General features: G+C 45.4%; 2 protein-coding genes across 11 annotated transcripts in view; one reads left to right on the forward strand and one right to left on the reverse strand.

Annotated features, from left to right (window-relative positions):
• The window catches only part of MRPS11 (mitochondrial ribosomal protein S11), a 1,182,883-nt gene that overhangs the window by 431,970 nt on the left and 729,469 nt on the right, over positions 1-21,444 (reverse strand). The window lies entirely within an intron of this gene.
• NTRK3 (neurotrophic receptor tyrosine kinase 3) overlaps positions 1-21,444 on the forward strand; it is a 386,330-nt gene that overhangs the window by 213,470 nt on the left and 151,416 nt on the right. For all 8 annotated transcript variants that reach the window (XM_050797633.1, XM_050797640.1, XM_050797635.1 and 5 more), the window contains one exon: positions 14,642-14,830. In XM_050797633.1, coding sequence (XP_050653590.1) covers positions 14,642-14,830 — 189 coding nt within the window. The remainder of the gene's footprint in view (positions 1-14,641; positions 14,831-21,444) is intronic.

Genomic DNA, 21,444 nt, shown 5'->3' on the forward strand with positions numbered 1-21,444 from the left:
CACACCTGTTCAATGAGCAGCCAAGTGGTGCTAGTTCATGTGTGAGTTCATACACATTCTTGTTCAGGGAGTGCACGTGAGATTTCCGGCACGTTTATGAGGGTCTGCTGGTGGGCGTGCGTGGAACCTCATTGCCTTTCCCTGTGTGACTGAAGGAGCTTCTTAGAGCACATGGCCCTGTGGGTGTCAGCTGTCAGCCTTGCCCACGGAGCCGCTGCAGGGCGGCCAGGGCAGATGTGTAGACAGGAGCATGAACTACAGTATATAAAGTGTGCCGTACAAGGGAAGAGATCACAGAACTGATGCGGTGTTATTTCAATTGATTTTGGTGTTGCATTTATACCTGCACATGCTGGAAATCGATCGACCCTCTGTACCCTCGCCATTCCTGCTGCAGCGCTGTTCGAATGAAATGCTTATATCATTTTTATGGCATGTCTGTGAAAGGGATGAGTGAGCCAAGAGATTAATAGAAGCTACTGGGGCCCTTGCCCGGCTGCTGTCCAGGTGTGTGGGGAGAAGAGACAGCAGCCAAGGTTCAAGGTGCCATGAAGGTGACGCCCCTGAGAAAAAAGAGAGGATCTGTGGAACAGGAGGCTAGACAAGTCCTCTCAGGTGGGACAAGGATGAAGGGTGTGGGTAGATGGAGCTCCAGGCTAGTGTGTTTGCCAGGTGAGGCGTCCTTCCCTGCACTGCCTTCCTCTCTGTCTTCCTCTGGATGACCGTCTCAGGTGCTACCTCATGTCCTGAGTGCACTTGGAACATGGTGCTCTTCCCATGTGTCATCTCTGTTGGTTTATTTGTGTGTCCCACCTGTAGACCTGGTGACCTGTTCAGGCTGGGGTTGTATCTTTTTTCTCCCCTTTTCTAGTCCCTAGCTCAAGGCCCAGCACAGGAGGTGGTATTTGGTGAGCACATGGTCAGGAAAGGCCAGTCTGGAAGGTGTGGCATGAATCATGGACTATAGTCTGTAGGTCACTTTCAAGGATTCTAGAGGGTACATATTGCTACAATTCCTGGGCAGCTGCTCTTGGGAGATTAAATGCCCATAGATTGAACTCCCAATTCACCCAGAGCCTGAAGTTCCTCCACATCTATTACCATCCTTATAATGCTGTTTCATCCCCTGTGCCTGCCACTGATGCTCCAGCCTGTGTGCTGAAGGTTAGGCATATGGGAGACATGGTGCTGTGGGTTGAATTGTGTCCTGCAAAAAGATATGTTGAAGTCTTAATCACTAGTACCTGTTAATGTGACCTTATTTGGAAATAGCCTCTTTGTAGATGGAATTAAGATTTAAGTTAAGATGAAATGATACAGGAATAGAGTGAGCCCTTGATCTAATTTGACTGAGGGCCTTATAAAAAGAGGAGAAGAGACACAGAAACGGACACACACAAAGAGGAAGATGCCATGTGATGAGAGGAGAAGGCCACACGATGACAGAGGTCAGAGTGATGCATTAACAAGCCAAGGAATGACAAAGATTGTCAGCCACCACCAGAAGCTTGGTGGAGGCAAGGAGGGATTCTATCCAGAGTCTCAGGGACCATGACCCAGCTGGTACCTTGATTTCCAACTGCTAGCCTCCAGAACTGTACAGAATAACTCTGTTGTTTTAAGTCACCTAGTTTGTGTTTTGTTGTAGTTGTTATGGCAGCTCTAGCAAGCTCATATCTTTGGAGAGACAATGCTTACCGATGTTTGGGGTAGCACTCGGGTAGCATATATTTTGTAATTGCCTGCTCTCTTAAAGGGACTTTACTAGGGACTCAATGAAATTCAGAGATATCCAGGATAGAGTCCTTGCCTTGCAGGGATTTATGATCTAGAGAATTTTGGGACCAGCTGAGAAGCTTGAATTGGGATAAGTAAGGAGATGGGCCAGCGTTGACCCCAAGACAATCAACAGCAGGATGAGTTCAAATGCAGGTGGGCTCCTTATGGTTTTTTATGGGTGTACATTTCTGATGAAAATTATAACACTGGGTAATGCACAACTTCCAGAAGTGAAATGCCATAGGACTGCTCTGTGACTTGTCCACAAGATATCCTTGCCACAGACAGGGTGGCGGGCTTCTATTATAAGTCCTGAGACTTGGACTTACTATTCTAGTTGGAGGCAACTCTGTGCCTCAACAGAGACCTGGGCCTGGGAGATGTGCCAGCTAAGATGGGAAGGTGCCAACGCCTGGTCCAGTGAGCAGTAGGCAAGAGGCCACAGGAGGCCAGAAGCACCTGCAATAGTCCATCCCCTATGCAAAGGCAGGGCCTGTGGTCCCGCAGGGCATGCACAGCCCCCAGCAGAAGTACCTTCAGGGCTTGTCGAACTCAGCATGGTGCTGCAGCAAATATTTTCTAATAAAGGGGAAAAATGCCTTTTTGTCTGATATAAGATGATAGGGTCTGTGTCAAGCCCAGGGTGAGCTGAGTGTGAGCACACAGGATTCTCAGGGCATGGGATTGAGTTCACAATCTCAGAATGACCTGGAAGAAGACATTGGACTTTCGTGGTTTCTCACTAACTATAAATTCAGGCCTTATTTCAGCATCTTTGATTTAGGTGCATTGTGGTTCAATGGTGTGTTCATTCTAGACCTAGTGCTTTTGGGCCATATGATTATGTAGGTTGAGATGGTGGCGGCGGGTGAAGGGGGGGCGGGATTAAGAACATAGACTTGGGCCAGGCGTGGTGGCTCACACCTGTAATCCCAGCAGTTTGGGAGGCCGAAGCGGGCAGATCACGAGGTCAGGAGATCGAGACCATCCTGGCCAACACGGTGAAACCCCGTCTCTACTAAAAATACAAAAGAAATTGCCAGGCGTGGTGGCAGGTGCCTGTAGTCCCAGCTACTTGGGAAGCTGAGGCAGGAGAATGATGTGAACCCAGGAGGTGGAGCTTGCAGTGAGCTGAGATTGCACCACTGCACTCCAGCCTGGGTGACAGAGCAAGACTCTGTCTCAAAAAAAAAAAAAAAAAAAAAAAAAGACAAAAAAAAAAAAAAAAAGAAAAAAAAAAAAAGACATAGACTTTGGAATCCCACAGTTCCAGTTGGAATCATGACACTGCTACCTACTAGCTGTGTGACCTCAGGCTGACTGCTTAACTGCTCTGATTCTAATTATAGGACCCACTTCACTGAGCCACTGTGAGCATTGGACAGGATCACACAGAGCCCAGTACAGTGCCAACAAGTGACCAGTGTTGGTCAACAAGTGATAGCAGACCTCAGCTATTATTATCGTGTTTTACTGCACAGGTATTTCAGATCATCACTCTGATTTTTCTGGGGGTGAAGACATGCCATGGTATCACTCCATGTGTCCATGTGTACTTAGAAATACTGGGAAAAAGGTTTTCTTCAGATATACCCTGGATACCCTACTGCAGTGTATGAGACCCATGCAACTATGGGTGACGTATCTAGTTAGGAAGTCTTATACAGCCAGTGCCTATAAGACCCCAGGTTCCTTCAGAAAAGGATTTTCTTCTTCTCTGCATCAGTTCTCTCTCTCTCTTCTAACTCATTATGCCTCACTTTAATTTGAAAGAACTTCATACTGAAGCCATCTGGGATCCCCTAGGGGGGTTTTAGGTATTATATTTCCCTCTCGTGACCTCTGTAAAGTCAGAGGCATTTGGGCTTAGCCCTCAGGAATTTGGGTGCTCATTCTCTTGGTCTTGGTGTTGAAATCAGATCTTGCAAGTACCAAAAGGGACATGATGTGAATGGGCGAAGGCATGAGGACTGTAGCGATTCAATGTGGCACTGCAGGACCTTAAGGGATGTTTCCTCCCAGTCTTCAAAAGTCCCCAGGAAGTTGGGGGAAAGTTACAGATAAATCTTTAGGGAAAATAAAGGTCTCTATTTTGAGGTAACACTAGCTAGCCATAGTGGCTAGAACTGAATTTAGACGTGTTGAAATTTGAACTATGATCTCTTTATGGGGCCTTGGACCAAAAACCCAGCATTTTGCATTTTCTATTCCAGTCATCTTAAATGTGCCAACAGAAGGTAACTACTCACTTCCTGTTGATACCTGGGATGGTCTGAAATACTGTCTGTACAAAGAGTCTTTGGAGAAGTCTTGACATTCTCAGACCCCTTGCTGCCAGCCATTCCTGTGCTATAAATTTCTGGTTGCCCCTGAAAGCTACATCCTGGTGCCACAGTTGTGGGTTTGAAGTTTCCTGGAAATGCCATGGGCTTCTCTCCTAAACAAAGCCAGTTCTCTTACAAATGAATTTCAAGAGAGTAAAGGTTGGGAGTGGGAAGGAGAATGTGGCTGACTTGTCCTATTGTTAGAAAAACAGTACTGGATGGTGAGGCAGCATGGTGCTGCAGTGAAATGGGCCCAGACTTTGAAGTCAGATAGACATGGATCTGTTTACCATTTATTAACTGTGTGAACTTGGACAAATTATGAAACCTTGAGCTTTAATTTCCTCAACTACATCACCGGGGATAAGAGGATCTACTCCCAGGATTGTCGTGATGATTAAGGGAGGTAAGGGAAGCCAAGTCTGAATACCTATCCTGCCTTCCCTTTCCTTTAGTGCATGTTCTTGGGCTGATTGATGAGCAACATCATTTTCAATCGCCAAGTGATACCTCCAAGCTATGAATGCTACGAGGCATGAACAATGCCTTTGGTTCCTGTAAGAGGCTGGGAGGGAATTCGAGCCAGAGAATAAAGCTTATCTTTTGGGAAATGGTTCAGGGAGAGGAGCGGAGAAGTGTGGAGGGCATGCCTTGCTGTGCTGCCTGCAGGACCCCATGTGCCCTGGAGACCACAGAGGGCAGAGTCTGTCTGGAAGCTGGAGGAGGCAGAGAGGGCAGGGCCCAGAGGAACGGGTCTAGGAACAGAAGGCCATGACTAGTACCCAGGTCTGCTCTTGAGCACAGCCCGGGTTCACTTGGCCTCTGTCCCACATCTGCCAATAAAAATTAAGAAATTGATTTTTGTTTGTTTGCCTCTGAGGACCAGGCTCTTTTTATGAGACAGTAAATGGAATCCCTCTCTGAGCATGGCTGGATTTTTAATTGTGTTTGTTGTGCTTCCACTTACTCCGTTTTATGAGTTCCTGCTCCCAGATTTGTTGATGCGAAGCTCTCACCCACCAGGGACATGTCAGTGTTTGATTTCTATCAGTAGGAAAAGGTTGAGGTTTTAAAAAAATCATTTTCTTAATCCAAAGGTTGGCTTGTTTGCTTCATTCTGACACATTAAAAAGGCACGAGACCCATGCAGGCTTATTTGCCTCTGCTACCCAAGTCAGATCTAGGTGGTCATTATCTGACTCTATGAAACTGAAGATTTGAGCTCAACTTTGGGACAGAGAGTGGGGAGGAGACATTTTAAAATGGATTATATCATTGAGGAGGACAAGTTCCCCCCCCCCTTTTTTTTTTTGCATGAGGGACTTCTGTGGAGACTTGCTGAAGATGGTGTGAAGCATACAAAGTGTCTGAATGAAGAAACTAAAGTACCATTGGTAAATGTGGAGATGTGATAGACAGCACCCCCACCAGTCACAACTGCTTAAAACAATGGTGCTGCATTTTGCACATCACCATGGCTGCACCAGGTGTTGGCAGGAGCCCTTGCGTCTAAGTTGGCCTCACTGAGGGACCGGGGCTGAGTGGGGTTCTGCTTCATGCTTCCACAAAATGCCAACCCAAGAAAAAGGGAATATGACAAGTCACACTGGATCTTCAAGCTTCCATGTGGGAGTGATGCATCCTCACTTCTCTCACTTTTCATTCCAAAGAAAGTGATGGGGGTACTGTTTAACTTCAAGGTGGTCCACAAAACTGCAGTCCTAGTGAGTGCCTGGATATACTCAATAAATAGCAGTCATGCTTACCACAGCTCCCAAGAGGGTTTTCTGAGTTGGAAAATGAGATTGCTGCCCCCCAACCCTACTCTGGAAGGAAGTACAAGTGTAAAGGAAGGAGTACAGAAATCGATTCTGGCATTGGAATTGTACAATTTAAGTCTATCTGTTGGACTTGTCAGCCCAGAGCTATTTTATGTAGGCTGGTCCAACCCTGAAAATATTTGGCAGTCCATCCCTAGATGCACTGATTTAGCCCCAATCGCGGGGAGCTGGCATCTCGCCTTCTGTATATAGGCTCATGTATTCACACCAAGCACTCTCTGTTTGTGAAAAATACTTGGTGTCAGCTATACTGTTGAGAAAATGGGTAGTTTGTTGGGAAAAGGCAGAACTTTGGAGTCAAACAAAGATGGCTTCAAATACAGGTTCCACCACTTCCTGACTAGGTGATTTTTGAAAATGACTTAAACTTATTTGAGGATCAGTTTTGTTATTGATTAAATGAGAATAATGGTAGTTGTTGAGGATCAAATGAGACGAGAACAAAGTGCCCAGCAATATATCTGGCATGTAGCTGGTATTTAATTAATGTCAGTTTTGTTTTCCCTCCATCTTCCCTTTTCTTGTAAACCACAGGGATCCCAGCATCCTTGGGGCTCTGTCACTCCTTTGGAATTTGGAGAAGAACCACTTCTACATGTTGGCTGGGCAAATGCCCTAGGGTTGGACCAGTGGTTGGATTTTCTTGGAGCCACATTTCTGAGAATTGTCAATGCTCTGTAAGTCAGAGAGTTGCTGGAAGAGAAAGGAGTTTTAGAGCCAATGGTAGGGCATTGGAGAAAATGATTCCAAGGCAGTCTTTCCCCAGTCTGAAAGTGGGAATGAGTATTGATGTGTCAGTGCATTCCCTGGGAGACCGCTCCTTTTTCCTCCTTCATTTTTTGTGACCCACCTCTTTCCCCCTCTGTTTCTGCATTATGAACCTTGAAAAAAGCTTTCCCTGGAGTCACCAGAGGCTTCTGCAGAATGGTGGTGTACCCACAGGTCCTCATGGTGACTTGTCCCAGGCTCCTCTCTTGGGACTGGGGCTCAGCCCACCTGGGTGGAAGCTCATACTACTGCAGTGAAGTTCCCTCTCCACTGTTGCCATCAGAGAGTTTTGCTTTCTCTGTGTAAAAAGTAAAGTAGAGGTTCCTCTTCAAATACTTTCCTCCCCATCTAACTAGGAATAAATAGTAACTTCTCTTAGAAGCAAAATTTATTCAAAGACCTGTGCTAACATTCTGAAGTATCTGCTAGCCAAAATAAAGAAATCAATGTACTTTATGTTCTTAGCTCCCACAATTTAGCCTGAATATTTGCCCTGGCATGCTTATACTGGTCCAAGCAAGCATTAGGTCATAGCCTGTTCCTCTTCCTTATCTGAAGGTGTTTTTACCTTTCTCAGCATTTCACAATTTACTTCCTCCTTCCTTTGTTCTCCTCTGCCTTTGCCTCTTTTTAAAAAAGTTCTGAGTTGCTAGCCAATCGGGACAAATACAGAATGTGAGGTCCCATTCCAGCCAATGGAAACCGGACACAGCAGTAGGGTGGATGTGTCAGGGTATAAATGACAGTGTCTCCTTTGTTCAGTGTGCTCTCGTGACAATACTGCTGGTGGGTGTATCCTTTCTGCAGAAGTATAAAAATGGCCTTGCTGAGGAAATTAAATTTATGTTCAAGTGCTATTTCTGTACGGCACTGGGGAACAAGCATTTCAAACATCTGGGAACCTGAATCCCACCTTGGAATAAACCATTTATGTAAATTGGAGCCATTCCTTGCTCTACACCCTCATTTTTCCCCTGTGGAAGAACAGGGAGGGGAGGAAAAGCCTCTGGACAGACAGTATGGACCATCCTGTGGGGAAAGACACCTGTCAGGGCCATAGAGTTTCTCCAATTATCCAATGGTTCTGTTAAGGTATGGCTAGAAGAATAAAACCCACTGTGGATCTGAAGAAAAAAACAAGGCACCAATTTTAGAAGAGAATAATATGATGTTGAGAGTCTGTGCAAACCTCTGTTCCCTTGAGGGTCTCTCTCTAAAGCTTGCATTTACTAGAAAGACTATAAGAATGTTTCTCTTCTCTTTGATTATTAGTGTTGTGTAACAAAGTAATTGTGTAATTGGGAATGGATTAGTGACAGCAGAGAGGCCGATAACAGGTAGTAGGCGGACTGTGTGTGTGTGTGTGTGCGTGTGTGTGTGTGTGTGTGTGTGTTGAGGACTCAGTAGACGTCAAAGCTTGACTCCTCTTGACCTGCCATCTACCTCAGCAGCTACAAGAAAATAGAAGAAAGCTGTCCAGACAGCTGATGTATTTTTCTCTGTATTACTCGTCCCTCCTTCAGTATCTTAACAAATTCTTCACTGTGGTTATTAAGGTGAGAACAATCTTCACTGTGGTTCTTATGGTGAGAACAAATGCTTCCTCCCCTAGAGGGGCTACAGGTGTGTAAGTTTTCCCCTGAGGCAAGTGGTGTGAGGACTGGCCAGAGTTTCATGGAATAACATGTTGGTGTCTCTATCAGTGGTTCTCAACCTGGCACAGCTCCATCACCACAAAGCATGTTCGGAAATGTGTGTGGTGGGGAGAGTGACCTACTTTTTTTTTACATTTTAAAATTTTTGTTTTATTAGACTTTATTTTTAGAGTGATTTTAGGTTCACAGCAAAATCAAGTAAAAGGTACAGAGATTTCCCATCTACCCCATGCCCCCATCTGTGCACAACCTCCCTCATGATCAGCATCCTCTGCAGAGTGGTGCATTTGTTGTGGCTGATGAAGCTGAGACTGGCTTTTCATGCCCAGGTCTAGGGCTGCTACATACCCAGAACAGCCCTGTCCAAGAAAGACTCATCTTGACCCAGTGCCAGCCATAGCCCTGTAAGGAGCCCTGCTGGACTCAGACACAAGCAGGCAGGGGCAAGTTGCAGAGACCTCCTCTTACTTCCTTTGAAGTGATGGGCCTATGTGCTTTTTATTGGGTTTTCTTTTAAGAAATGTAGTTTATGGAAGAGCGAAGGTGAGTAAGAGGGCTTTGGGAATGGGACAAGACTCTGATGGTGCAATGCTCTTTCCTGCTATGGATATAGCTTAAAGGAACATTCAGCAGTGCTTGGAAGAAGATATGATGAATTATCTGTAATCTATCTGAGTGAGTCTAATAAGGCGACTGACTCCTGTCCCAATTCTCAAGGGTCAAGAGGAACATCTTTAAAAAGGGTCTTGGGGGAACTGCAATAGAAGGCAGCTGCTTATGAAGAGGATAATGTACCAGAATTGATCAAGTATCCCTTTGCACAAATTATTTCCCTCACAGTCTGCACTTTCAGGGAGGCAGTGCTGGTGGAGTGTTATGAGCACGGGCTCCAGGGCCAGACTATGAGTTTGAATTCTAGCATCACCACTTCTTTGCTAGGCGTTTGTCCTTGGGCAGGTCATTTCTTTATGCTGTAATGCCTCCATCTTTAAAATGGGGAAAACAATGGTACCAATGTCACAGAAGCATTATAAGATTAATTACCTTTAGAGAGCCTGATGTGTAGGAAGTATTCAATAATAAAAATTATTACAATGATCAGGATTTCTCCAACTAACTCCTCAACTCACTATAATTTGACTTTTCCTTAACATTCCATGGAAACTTCTCTCATTAAGGTCACCTCCACATTTTCCAACACAGTGGCTCATTTTCAGGCTTAATCCTATTTGTCCTCAGTGTGTGTGTCTCTTGAACTTCTAGACACTCTCCTCCTTTGAATGCTTTCTTTTTTTTTTGAGAGGGAGTCTTGCTCTGTTGCCAGGCTGTAGTGCAGTGGTGCCATCTCAGCTCACTGCAACCTCCACCTCCCAGGTTCAAGCGATTCTCCTGCCTCAGCCTCCTGAGTAGCTGGGATCACAGGCATGCACCAACAAACCCAGCTAATTTTTGTATTTTTAGTAGAGACTGGGTTTCACCATGTTGGCCAGGCTGGTCTCAAAAGCCTGACCTCACATGATCTACCCACCTTGGCCTCCCAAAGTGCTGTGATTACAGGCATAAGCCAATGTGCCTGGCCTCCTCCTTTGAATTCTAAGACAGTATCCTTTTCTGGTTTCCTTCTACGTCTCTGGCAGTTCTCTTTTTCCTTGCTCTCCTTCCGATGCCTACATTTTAAGTATTGGGGTCCCCAGGGCTCTGATGTTTGGCTTTATTCTTTTATCTCTATCAGGTCTTCCTGGGTGATCTTATTCCTTCCCATGGCTTGGGAGTCTGTGGCAGAACCCTTCCATCTGTGGATCTTACCCCAGCTTTTTCAAATCCTCAGATACTGTAGAGAAGGTAGAGACTGTTTTAAATCCCAGGCTCTTGGAACATTCTGTTGACTACTTGCTATCTATGGACTTCATGTGAGCAGATTCAAAGGAACAGCCTTTCACAAAAGGTTTAAGTCTTGATGTGGTATCTTCTTAAACTTCTCCCTCTTCTGTGTCCTTCCTCCATGTCACTATAACGATCCACATCCTATAATGCTGAGAACAGAAAGGGGCGGGTTAGAGGCGTAACTTCTGTTGCATGTGGTCTTTGTGTCTTCCTGCATTCCATGGTCTACAATTCTAATAAAGCAAGTAGTCTGTAGTTGCAGTGAAGACTTGTGAGCTTTGGAGTAAACAAGACAGCCTGGACATGGATCCTGCCTTTATCATTGTATTCTGTAACCTCTCCCTCCAGACACTTCCTTCCCATAGCGCTGTGGCTTGAGACTGGGGATGATACTAAATCCCCAGCTTCCTCTTTTCCTTGCTTGCCCCTTGTTTTGCTGACATCCCTTTTCCTGATGCATCCTAAGACGGGGACAAGCAAGGCAATTTTTTACACATTTGCAAACAATTTTATTTTGCTCTTACAGTGGGTTGATTTTTTTTTTAGGTGTAGATTTCCAGGTTGAAAAGTTGCCCATCCAAATGTTGAAGGAATTGCTCTGTACAATAACAATAGTGGTATTGTTATAGAGAATGATTCCATTGTCTTTGTGTTCACTGTTCCTTTATAAATGTATCACTCCTGCCTGGAACCTCTTAGCATCTTCTCGTTATCCCCAGGGCTCTGGCATTGTGTAATTGTGTGCCTTGATATATATATATGTGTGTGTGTGTGTGTGTATGTGCACATACATTCATATTTGTGCACTTGTGTTAATTATGCTGGAAACTGGGTAAGTAATATGGGTGAATTTCCATAAGATTTTTGGTTTTCCATTCATCTCTTCTATTCATATTCATTTTCCCTGTCTCTCTCTTTCTCTCTGGGATTTCTTTTAATTAGATGTTGGATCTCTTTATCAAACCTTTGATTTTCTTATCTTTCCTTTTTCATTTACCACCTCTTTCCTCTGTTTAATTTTCTGGAAGATTTCTTGACTTTATCTTCCACTCTTTTTTAACTTTAAAATTTCGATGATCATAATTTCCAAGGACTCTTCACTACCCTCTAATTGTTCATGTTTTAAATATTGCCTTGTTTGTATAGATGCAGTGTTTTCACTGACGTCTCTGAGGATATTAGTAGTTTTTTTTTAGAAAGTCTTCTTCTGCTTCCTGCATTGCCTCTGTTTCCTGCAGGTCACTGATTGTCTACTCGTCTTGTGCTCTCCCATGCCGGAGCTTTGCTGAAGTGCCTGGTGATCCTGAACTGTTTCTTCATATTTAGGAATTGACCCCTAGAAAGCTAGTGCAATTCTGCCTTGTGTGCATGGGTGGGGCTTGCCAACCGGCAGGCTTCACTGTGGCATGATCACAGAATGAACTTGACTTTCCACTGGGAGATCCCCAAATGTCCATACCGAGAAGTATTTTTTGAAAGAATTCATCCAGAGATGCATTCTCTAATCTCTTGCAGGGTGCTGGTATGAGATGAGATTGGGGTGATGGGGAGGCAGGGTTGCAGGAAGAAGGGGCTCAGCTTCATGCCTCATCCCAGCCCTCCCCTGAGCCTTCTGGGTTCAATGTCTCTGGGTAAACCACTAGAGTCCTGTGGGAGGGGAGCGAGGTGATGGTGGGGGCACCTTGTTCCTGCCTGGAGCCTCACTCCACCTCAGCCTTCCTGGCTGTCTTATCCTTTCATGTAGTGATCCTTTCCAGCAGAACCGGCTGCCTGCAAATAATCCCCCTGCAGTCCTGTTGGTCATCTCTTCTTCCACTCTTTCCTCTTCTCTTGCCTCTTTCGTCTTTTGCTTTTTAAATTCCAAAATATTATTGAACTATCTTATTTTCTCTTATCACCTCTCTTCCTCTTTCTCTTTGGGCACACACACATATATATGTATTTTATTATACTTTAAGTTCTAGGGTACATGTGCACAACATGCAGATTTGTTACATATGTATACATGTGCCATGTTGGTGTGTTGCACCCATTAACTTGTCATTTACTTTAGGTATATCTCCTAATGCTATCCCTCCCTGCTACCTCCCTACAATAGGACCCAGTGTGTGATGATCCCCTTCCTGTGTCCAAGTGATCTCATTGTTCAATTCCCATCTATGAGTGAGAACATGTGGTATTTGGTTTTCTGTTCTTGTGACAGTCTGCTGAGAATGATGGTTTCCAGCTGCATCCATGTCCCAACAAAGGACACGAACTCATCCTTTTTTATGTCTGCATAGTATTCCATGGTGTACGTGTGCCACATTTCCTTAATCCAGTCTGTCACTGATGGACTTTTGGGTTGATTATAAGTCTTTGCTCTTGTGAATAGTAGGCACATATATTTTTTGAATTTTTTTTTTTTTTTGTATTTTAGTAGAGGGAATGTTTAGTATATGTTTGAGGAGGGAAAGGGGATAAAAACCAGTGCTTGGTTTTCCCTGTTTAACTGGAATTTGCTGTAAAGTTTTTCAAAAAGTTTACAAGGTATTTTCAGGAACTGTCTTCTTTTTTGCAAGGCAAGTGATTATTGCAAGTATTTGGGCAACCACTTACAGCTACTTTTCCACACGGTCTCCAAACACAGTCAGACATTTGTCATGGATTGGAATAAGCCTGTCTGTGCTGATGGAGTGGAATTCAGGGGCCTCCGTTTGCATTTACCAGTCTCCCATTTAGTTCTGCCTCATTGGTGCTTCACCTCGCTATTTGATGGGAAATATTCTCTCCATAAACTTCAGTAAGATGTAATGGATTTCTGCAGTGGAAATATTGTTCAAGCTGCAAAACTGAATCACAGCAGGCACTTTGTCTGGGGACTGTGTGTCTAGCAAAGCAGCCATTTAAAATGCCAGTTATATGAAGCCACAAACAGTCACAGCTAATTCACTTTACAGGAGTTTTATTTGTATGTATGGGAGAACCACGGCACCAAACAGAATAATTTTCTACCAAGACTGCAGCATTAATTATCTTTGCCATCTCAGGCTTTTTGAGTAACTGTATGTCCTTACTGGATTTCTTCTTTGGGTTAGAAAGAAGCGGGAGTGAAGCTGGGGTTGGTAAAGACACAAATGATGTTCTTTGAAGCCATTGGCTCAATGTGGATATTTCAAGAGTGGGACAGCTGACCCAGCTGCGGGTATGGAGATCATGATGCAGCTTCATTACTGTCATTTGTGAAACTTGGCTCAGGTTAGGTCCAGGCCCACAATGGGCTTATCTCCCTGTGAACAAGGGAGGGTTGATGGCTGAGTGCAGTAAAAGCTACAGGACACTCCCCTGGGAATCTGGTGGCCAGCTGGAGAGGCTCTGGGTCTTTGAGCCACTCATCAGAGATTCTTGATCCTGATTGTAGATGGGACTCACGTGGGGCGCTCTCACAATCTGATGTCCAGCTCGCACTCCCAGACCAATGGAATCAGAACCCTTGGCGATGAAATCCAGCATCAGCCATTGTTAAAGCTCCCTAGAAGAGGAAGAGCAGGGTGTACACTACTGCTACGTCATTTTAAAAATCCTATTGTTGCTACATAAGAAAACAGATGTATTTAAAACTCTTATTTTGAACTAATTTGGACTTGGGAGAAAGTGAAAGTAATTTATGCCAGGGTCATTTAAATTTACTTTGATTTTGCAGCTGTTTCCATGGTTTGATGGGTGAGTAATTATCAAGAAAGAGAATTTAGGGTGGTTCTCTGAATTCAGAATGCAGAGCATTCGAGAAATACTATTCCAGTGGATTTTGCTAATAAAGAAAATGTGGGCCGGGTGTGGTGACTCACACCTATAATCCTAGCACTTTGGGAGGCTGAGGTGGGTGGATCACTTGAGGTCATTAGTTTGAGACTAGCCTGGACAACATGGTAAAATCCTGTCTCTACTAAAAATACAAAATTAGCCAGGCATGGTGGCAGGCACCTGTAATCCCAGCTACTCGAGAGGATGAGGCACGAGAATCGCTTGAGTCCAGGAGGCAGAGGTTGCAGTGAGCCAAGACTGCACCACTGCCTTCCAGCCTGGGTGATGAAGTGAGACTCTATCTCATTAAAAAGAAAAAAAGAAAGGCAACCTATAGAATGGAAAAAAAATTGTAAGCCATGTATATCTGATAAGGGGTTAATATCTAAAATATACCAGAAACCCAAACTCAAACAACTGAATATATATCTATCTCTCTCTCTCTCTCTATATATATATATAACACACCCACCAAAAAAAAAAAAAAAAAAAAAAAAAAAAGAAAATGTTTGTGATGAGAACAGTAGTTGGGGGTGGTCTCTGGATGGGGCTGGGAACTGGCCGGATGTGATGTCACCAGGTCCTGCATCTCTCTTGGTGTGTGCAGGTCCCGTGGCTGTCATCAGTGGTGAGGAGGACTCAGCCAGCCCACTTCACCACATCAACCACGGCATCACCACACCCTCGTCACTGGATGCTGGGCCCGACACTGTGGTCATCGGCATGACCCGCATCCCTGTCATTGAGAACCCCCAGTACTTCCGTCAGGGACACAACTGCCACAAGCCGGACACGTGTAAGTACTGGGATGGAATGCTCTCCCTCCTGGGGAGGGGAGGGTGGTTGGTGATAGACCATGTACCTGGGGTTCTGGAACCTTCTAGGGTGACCTACTACCTGCCAACCTCCCACTTTCTAAGAGACCCTCCCTGTTTGTCTCAAAACTTGAAGAATAGCCTGAGCCAGGAATCCCCAGGACCAGAGTCCTCTGGGAAGGGGGTGGACTGTGGGTCTGAATCTGCTTCCCTCTTTTCTTCACCTGGGCTCAGCAGGACCCTTGGTGCTGAGAGGTGCTCCCAATAAGGCAGGAGACACAGCGAAGCTGTTCTTCTCTCTAGACCTGGCCTATGTAACTAGGAAACATAACCTGACTCTGTTTAGACAGCAGCCCCTAAGCTTAGCAGAACCTCCACCCAAGCCTCCATGAGAGGAAAGGGAATAAAGGGCGGTGAGTACCTTTGAATGGAAACATCTCTCTAGCTGCCCCTCCAGTGCCCCGAGGTGTGCACTTTCTGAGAATCAGATCATGGCCCCAGTGCTAGGAACTCTCACCTCCCCACTGCAGAGGTCTCACTCAGACCAGAGGGCTCAGGGCACCTGTTTCCCTCTCATCTCCCAACCCCTCTCCTTGTCCTTCTGCTGAGCCCTGCTAGACCCCCTCTCAGCTCCTGGAGCCTCAGTGACTTGGCTGTCCATCCAGCAGGGTTCCTCCTGCTGTGTGCCCAGGTTCAATCTGGGCCCAGCAACACCCAAGCACACCTCCGCTCCTCCTACTGTTCCAGCCCCCAGGAAATGATCCATTGCATCAGGAGAGAGCACAGCAGCTCCTGGAGAACAGGGACACCCGTGCCTGCCTGAGAGCTGGAAGGACAGAAGTGATCAGCTAGGTTGAGGCCTCACCTTACAGACAGGAATACCGAGGCTCTGGGTGGCTGCCCCAGGCTTCCAGCCAGTGGGTTCTCTTCATGTCTCAGTGGGTCGCAGAGTGGGCCTAGGAAGAGGCACTTTCTGGTCTTGCTCAGCCCCTAGGCGGAGGTCTCTGTGCTTGGGGCACAGTCTTTGTAGCTCACAGAACTCTTGCTGCTCCTGCTGGTTCATCCTATAGCAAAGTGGGCATTGGGCTACCGCCATCAGCCTTTGCTTCATTTCCCTGGCTCTGAGTTTTAGGAGAGCATTGTCACAGTGGGAGGGACTGGGCTTGTGTCAGCATAAGGTCATCATTTGCCTCCCAACCTTGGGTGTTCTCCAGAATCTGTCTCTGTGTATCAGATGCTCCCTGTCAGTATCAGAAAAAGGACACCTGGGTTCTGGACCAGCACTGGGCAAGGAAGAGAGATACCTGTTTTTCAGATAAACCATGGGAAGCACAGAGCAAAGATTAGTTCACCTTTGGCTAAATTTCCTGTCTCAAATCAGGCTCACCACTGGACTGGCCTGGGTGGGGCTGGGAGGAAGGACCTTCTATGGTGGTAGCTGAGTCCAAGCTCAGTCTAGGGTTGATACTGAGTTTTCTAGGGTGCTGTTGGTATTTGAGAAGAGACCTAGACATTGCTATGTTCAATATACAGTCAGTTCTCATTATCTGTAGCAATTGTGTTCTGTGAAGCTGCTGTGAACACTGAATTAGTGAACATTGAACCATTGCTCCTAGGGAAGACACGAGGTTAGGTTCCTGTGGGCCTCGGGTCACATTTTATCAACCAGTCAATACATAACCTTGTCATATGTTTCAGTTTAAGGACACTTTATTTAATACATATTGTTGATTCATTAACATTGAACTCATGGCCATGGCCACCGTCATTCTTCCTGAGCAAAGCTTATCTAACACCTGTATTTTTTTCCGTGAGGCACATCACAGCTGTCCTGTGCTAAGGAACACTAGCCAATACTTCAGAACGATGCTTGGGGGCCGTACTAAACTGCACAGTCACCAGCAACAAGCACAAAAGTGTAAAAAATGTGATCTGGAATAGACCACAAAAAGGATAGTTGTTTACAGTATGAGAGCTGAAACAAGAATTTTAAAACACTGTTGTACGTGATAAATATGACAGATGACAGGGTTTTTTTTCCAATTAAAATAAATGGCTTTTTTTAAAAAGACAAAGGACGAAGGCAGATGTCTCCTTGTTGAGCCTCAGCTAGAAACGTGCCCCTAGGGTCACATTTTGTCACTCTACACATGTCCCTAAAGGACCATGAAAGTGCCTTGAGTCTTGGTTTTGGTGTTGCCAAATAAAAAAATCTGTGAATAATGAATGCTCAAATACAGAATCTGTGAATAATGAGGTGAATTATTTAGAAAGTAGGTGAATTCCCAAATACAGAATCTGTGAATAATGAGGATCCCTCTGTCCTCTTTAGTGGAAGCTCTGGATTCCTGGTGCAGAATATGATCTTGTGATCATATCTGCTCACAGAAGCTCCTGATACCAGGTTATCGGTACAATTGCCAGATGGGATGACTCTCTGGTGTGTTGGAGGCAAGTTTCCTCTGGGCCATCAGAATAAGTGTCCCCATGGAAGACTGGGAGCCATGGAGAGAGCTATGGGGCCTGGTGAGCATCCTTTGGTGTCAAAACAAAGCATACCCAAGGACTCATCGCACTAGGCAAACCATATGGAGGAAGTCTTCCTGCTAGAGCCCTCTAGATTTGTGACTCAAAGTGGCTATTCTAAGGATCCAGACAGTTCTTCAGTGTAAACAAGAAAAGGTTGGTGAAAATGGAAAGACAGCAGGTTTATTGATGAGACTTGAAGGAGCAAGGGAAACAAACAATGGCTTCTCAGAGGAAAATCATGAGATGACTCCAGATCATCAGAACCCCCTGATGCTGGGGAAAGTAGCCTTTTTAGAGAAGTGGGACATTTTGTTCTATCAATAGACAGCGAATGGCTCTTAATTGTTTTAGAAAACATGAGTGGCATGACAGACCATGAGCAGGAGCATTGTGGCTGCATTTGTCTAATCCTCCCTCTGCTAATCCCTTGGTGACTCACACAGACAGGGTGAAGGGGGGCCCAGGCCAGTCCTCAATGGAGATTTACTGGCTGAGCCAGCAGCAGGTCTCTGATTAACCACGACTTCATCAGTTGAGGGAACAGACTCCAAGACACATCCCTGTGTGCGATGAGACACTATCATAAATAATTAAAGCTGCATGCATCTTGGCATATAAATAAGTGGAGAGCATTTATGGTGCGGCAGACAAGGCCAGGGTCACTCCTTTGGGGGGATGGCAAGAACCAGGAAGATTAAGAGAATTAAAATGCTCCCATTGTGAATCCCCCAGGGGGTCTCCTCATTCTGATTCCCCTCTTTGTCCCATTTAAAAATGTGTAATGTGGGGTGGAATTGCATGAACATAATGCTACCTGACTTCAGGCCTCATTTCCCTGTCCCCCTAGTGATGGATTAAGCCCAAATGTGCTTTTCTTTCTGTACTCATGTGTTTATCGTAAATTGTGGGATATTTCTGATGGAAATGATTAGGATGCTGGTCCTTTCCTTGCTTCTCACTTTCTATCTGCTTTCAATCTGGTCCATAGCATTTTTCCTAGCATGTCAGGCTGCAAGGATATTTAGAGATCACCTGGTACAATCCCTTATCAGATGCATGTATCCCCACACCTGTGTTCCCAACAAGGGCTCTGCATTTGACATTGTCTTTATTCTGCATTTATTTAGCCTTTCCAGGGATTCCGAAAGAGCTGAATAAAGATGCTCCTAGTTGGCAATGTATACTGAACCCAAAACCTAATAAAGCCCCCCTCATTATTTATGTATAGCCCTCTGGTTCTTGAGAGCATCATGAAATGGATACAGCCCTCTTGGTCACATAGCTGAGGACCCTAGACTTTGGGCCAGGTCCGACAGAATGAGAGGTCAAGGGACCACTCCAGGTGGGTCACTTGGGAGAAGCTAAAAGTTATTTGTAGCAACACTGGACCCTCAGTTACCTTTGTCACCCGTGTGGCAGCTCTGGACTGCAGTAAGCTGTTCATGGGTGAGGGTTGGACCGCTTGCTGCTGTCTCAGGAGTCACACATTGGCCCTTTCCCACAGGCCAGTTGAAAGGCTTCTCGGCTTTCTTTAAGGCCCTGGAGTTCTCTGTTCATCGTTTTCTCTCCAAACCCATACTCTTGGTTGAGAAAGCGGAGACCATCTGGGGAGAGGCAACTAGTTTCCTTCTTCTGCCTCCACGCCGTCCTTCTGTCCTTGGGTGTCAGTGTCAGCCTTTGCTCCCATGTTGTCCTGTCTCAGAGGAAGCAGCATCTCCACCTTCCCAGAGTCAGCTCCTCCAAGCCTTCCCAGTCTGGGCCTGCAAAGAGGACCTGTCTCCATCCTGGTCGGCCTGCCCTTTCCTCTCTTCTCCCTCTTGATGTAGTCTCTGTCTGCTCCTGTGTCCACCACCACACCTCTTGCAGGTCTCTGTCCTGAAGGTCTATCTGTTTCTTTTTCCCCAGGAGCCCCTCCGCTCTCCGTCTGTGATCACTTTGCAAAACCTGACCATGTTCCTTTGAACCTCCTTTCCTCCTTAGCATCCGAGTCACTTTCCACTGTGCTGATTTTTCTCCTTTCATCTATTTAATCCATGTTTATTGAGGGTTTGTGTCAGACTTTCTTTTAGGCTCTGGAAATAACGGGGAACAAGAGACACATGCTCTCTAGCCTCAGGGGCTCACTGCCAACCATAGCTGATTCCCGAGACGTGGGATGGTGCCCCCTGCTGCAGGACCACTCAGAGCACCTGTGCCCTCCCTCCCTCTCCTCCTGTCTTTCTCTCTCAACTGTCTGCTGATGACTTACCAGCCTTTATTCCTTCATTCCAGATCATCCGTCCCACACCTCCAGCCGCTACCTTGAAATGCCCATTTTCCCTCCCAACCCTGACTCCCTCTCCTTTCCTTCCACCCTCTGTTTATCTTTTAACACCTCTTTCATTTCTAGCTTCTCGTGAATTCTTCCTAGCCCCATGCTATCCCAATGGAACCTTTCCTTCCTTCCTTCTAACCCATAGCTTAGTCAGTGCCAGGCCCCAGTCTTGAATGTCTTTGAGCCAAATCATACATAGGTCAGCCTGTCATTTCTCAAATATACATGTCCTGTTTCCCAAACCTGACTTTGAGTTTATTCCTAGTGTCATAATTCTTTATTTTCTACAGAAACCACAGCATGGAACTAGGGTCAAAGAAGGTGCTAAGATGTGCCAGAGGACTCCATGCCCAGGCTCTCTAGAAACTCACAGAAGGGGCCGGGCACGGTGGCTTGCACCTGTAATCCCAGCACTTTGGGAGGCCTAGGTGGGTGGATCACAAGTTCAGGAGATCAAGAACATTCTGGCTAATACGGTGAAACCCCGTCTCGACTAAAAATACAAAATATTAGCTGGGCGTGGTGGCGGGCGCCTGTAGTCCCAGCTACTTGGGAGGTTGAGACAGGAGAATGGCCTGAACCCAGGAGGCAGAGCTTGCAGTGAGCCCAGATGGTGCCACTGCACTCCAGCCTGGGGGGCAGAGAGAGACTCTGTCTCAAAAAGAAAAAAGAAAAAAAAAAGAAAAAGGAAAAGAAAAAGAAAGAAAGAAAGAAAGAAAGAAAGAAAGAAAGAAAGAAAGAAAGAAAGAAAGAAAGAAAGAAAGAAACTCACAGAGAAGAAAAGGAAAGCTTATTGATTTGTATCAACAGCCTCTTTAGAGCAAGCACTGGGCTGGTGTTTTATGTTTTTTATCTTATGCGATCTTTAACCAGCTCTCTGAGGGGGAGCTGCTACTCCCATTTTATAAAGAAACTGAGACTCAGAGAGCTTAAGTGACTTGTTCCAGATCATACAAGAGAGAGCCTGAGATTTAAACTCAGACCTGTTAACTCCTGCATCCATCCCTCCCCTATCAAATCTTGTTGCCTAGACCTCTAGTGATTGACATATACTCAGCATGGCTGGAGGTCAGGGAAGCAACCTGTTAAGGACAGTTCTTTTGTTTTATAGAGGCTCACTCTTCTGTTTCTAGGATAAGGACAGTCCTGTATAGGGTGTTCAGGGTTGGCTGAAGTCCTCTGTAGTCATGAGGCTGGGCCAACCTCAGTCTGGCTGTTGGCACTTATTACCCCTCTCTGAATTCTCCATAGAATCAAGTTCTTGAGGGGCCATGACTACCTTCAGATCAGGTGATACCTGGCCCTGGGGTTAATTTTTATTTATTTTAAAGAACAGTTTTAGAATAGGTTTAGATTTACAGAACAATTTCAGAAAGTACAGAGAGCACCCACATATTCCCTTTCACTCCCCACCGTCATCACAGTTTTCTCTATTATTAACATTTTGCGTAATTATGGTATATTAGTTGCAATTGGTGAACCACTATTGATACATTTTTGTTAACTAAAGGCCACAATTTAAGAAGGGTTCACTGCTTGTGTTGGACAGTTCTGTGGGTTTTGACAAAAGCATAGTGTCATATATCCACCATGATAGTATTGGACAGAATAATTTCACTGCCCAAAATGTCCCCTGTCCTCCATCTATTTATCCCCTCACATCCCTCAATCCCTGGTGACCACTGATCTTCCTACTGTCTCCATAGTGTTGTCTTTTCCATATGTCATATTGTTGAACTCATACAGTGTGTA

Source organism: Macaca thibetana, chromosome 7 (assembly GCF_024542745.1).
Source record: "Macaca thibetana thibetana isolate TM-01 chromosome 7, ASM2454274v1, whole genome shotgun sequence".
NCBI lineage: Eukaryota > Metazoa > Chordata > Mammalia > Primates > Cercopithecidae > Macaca > Macaca thibetana.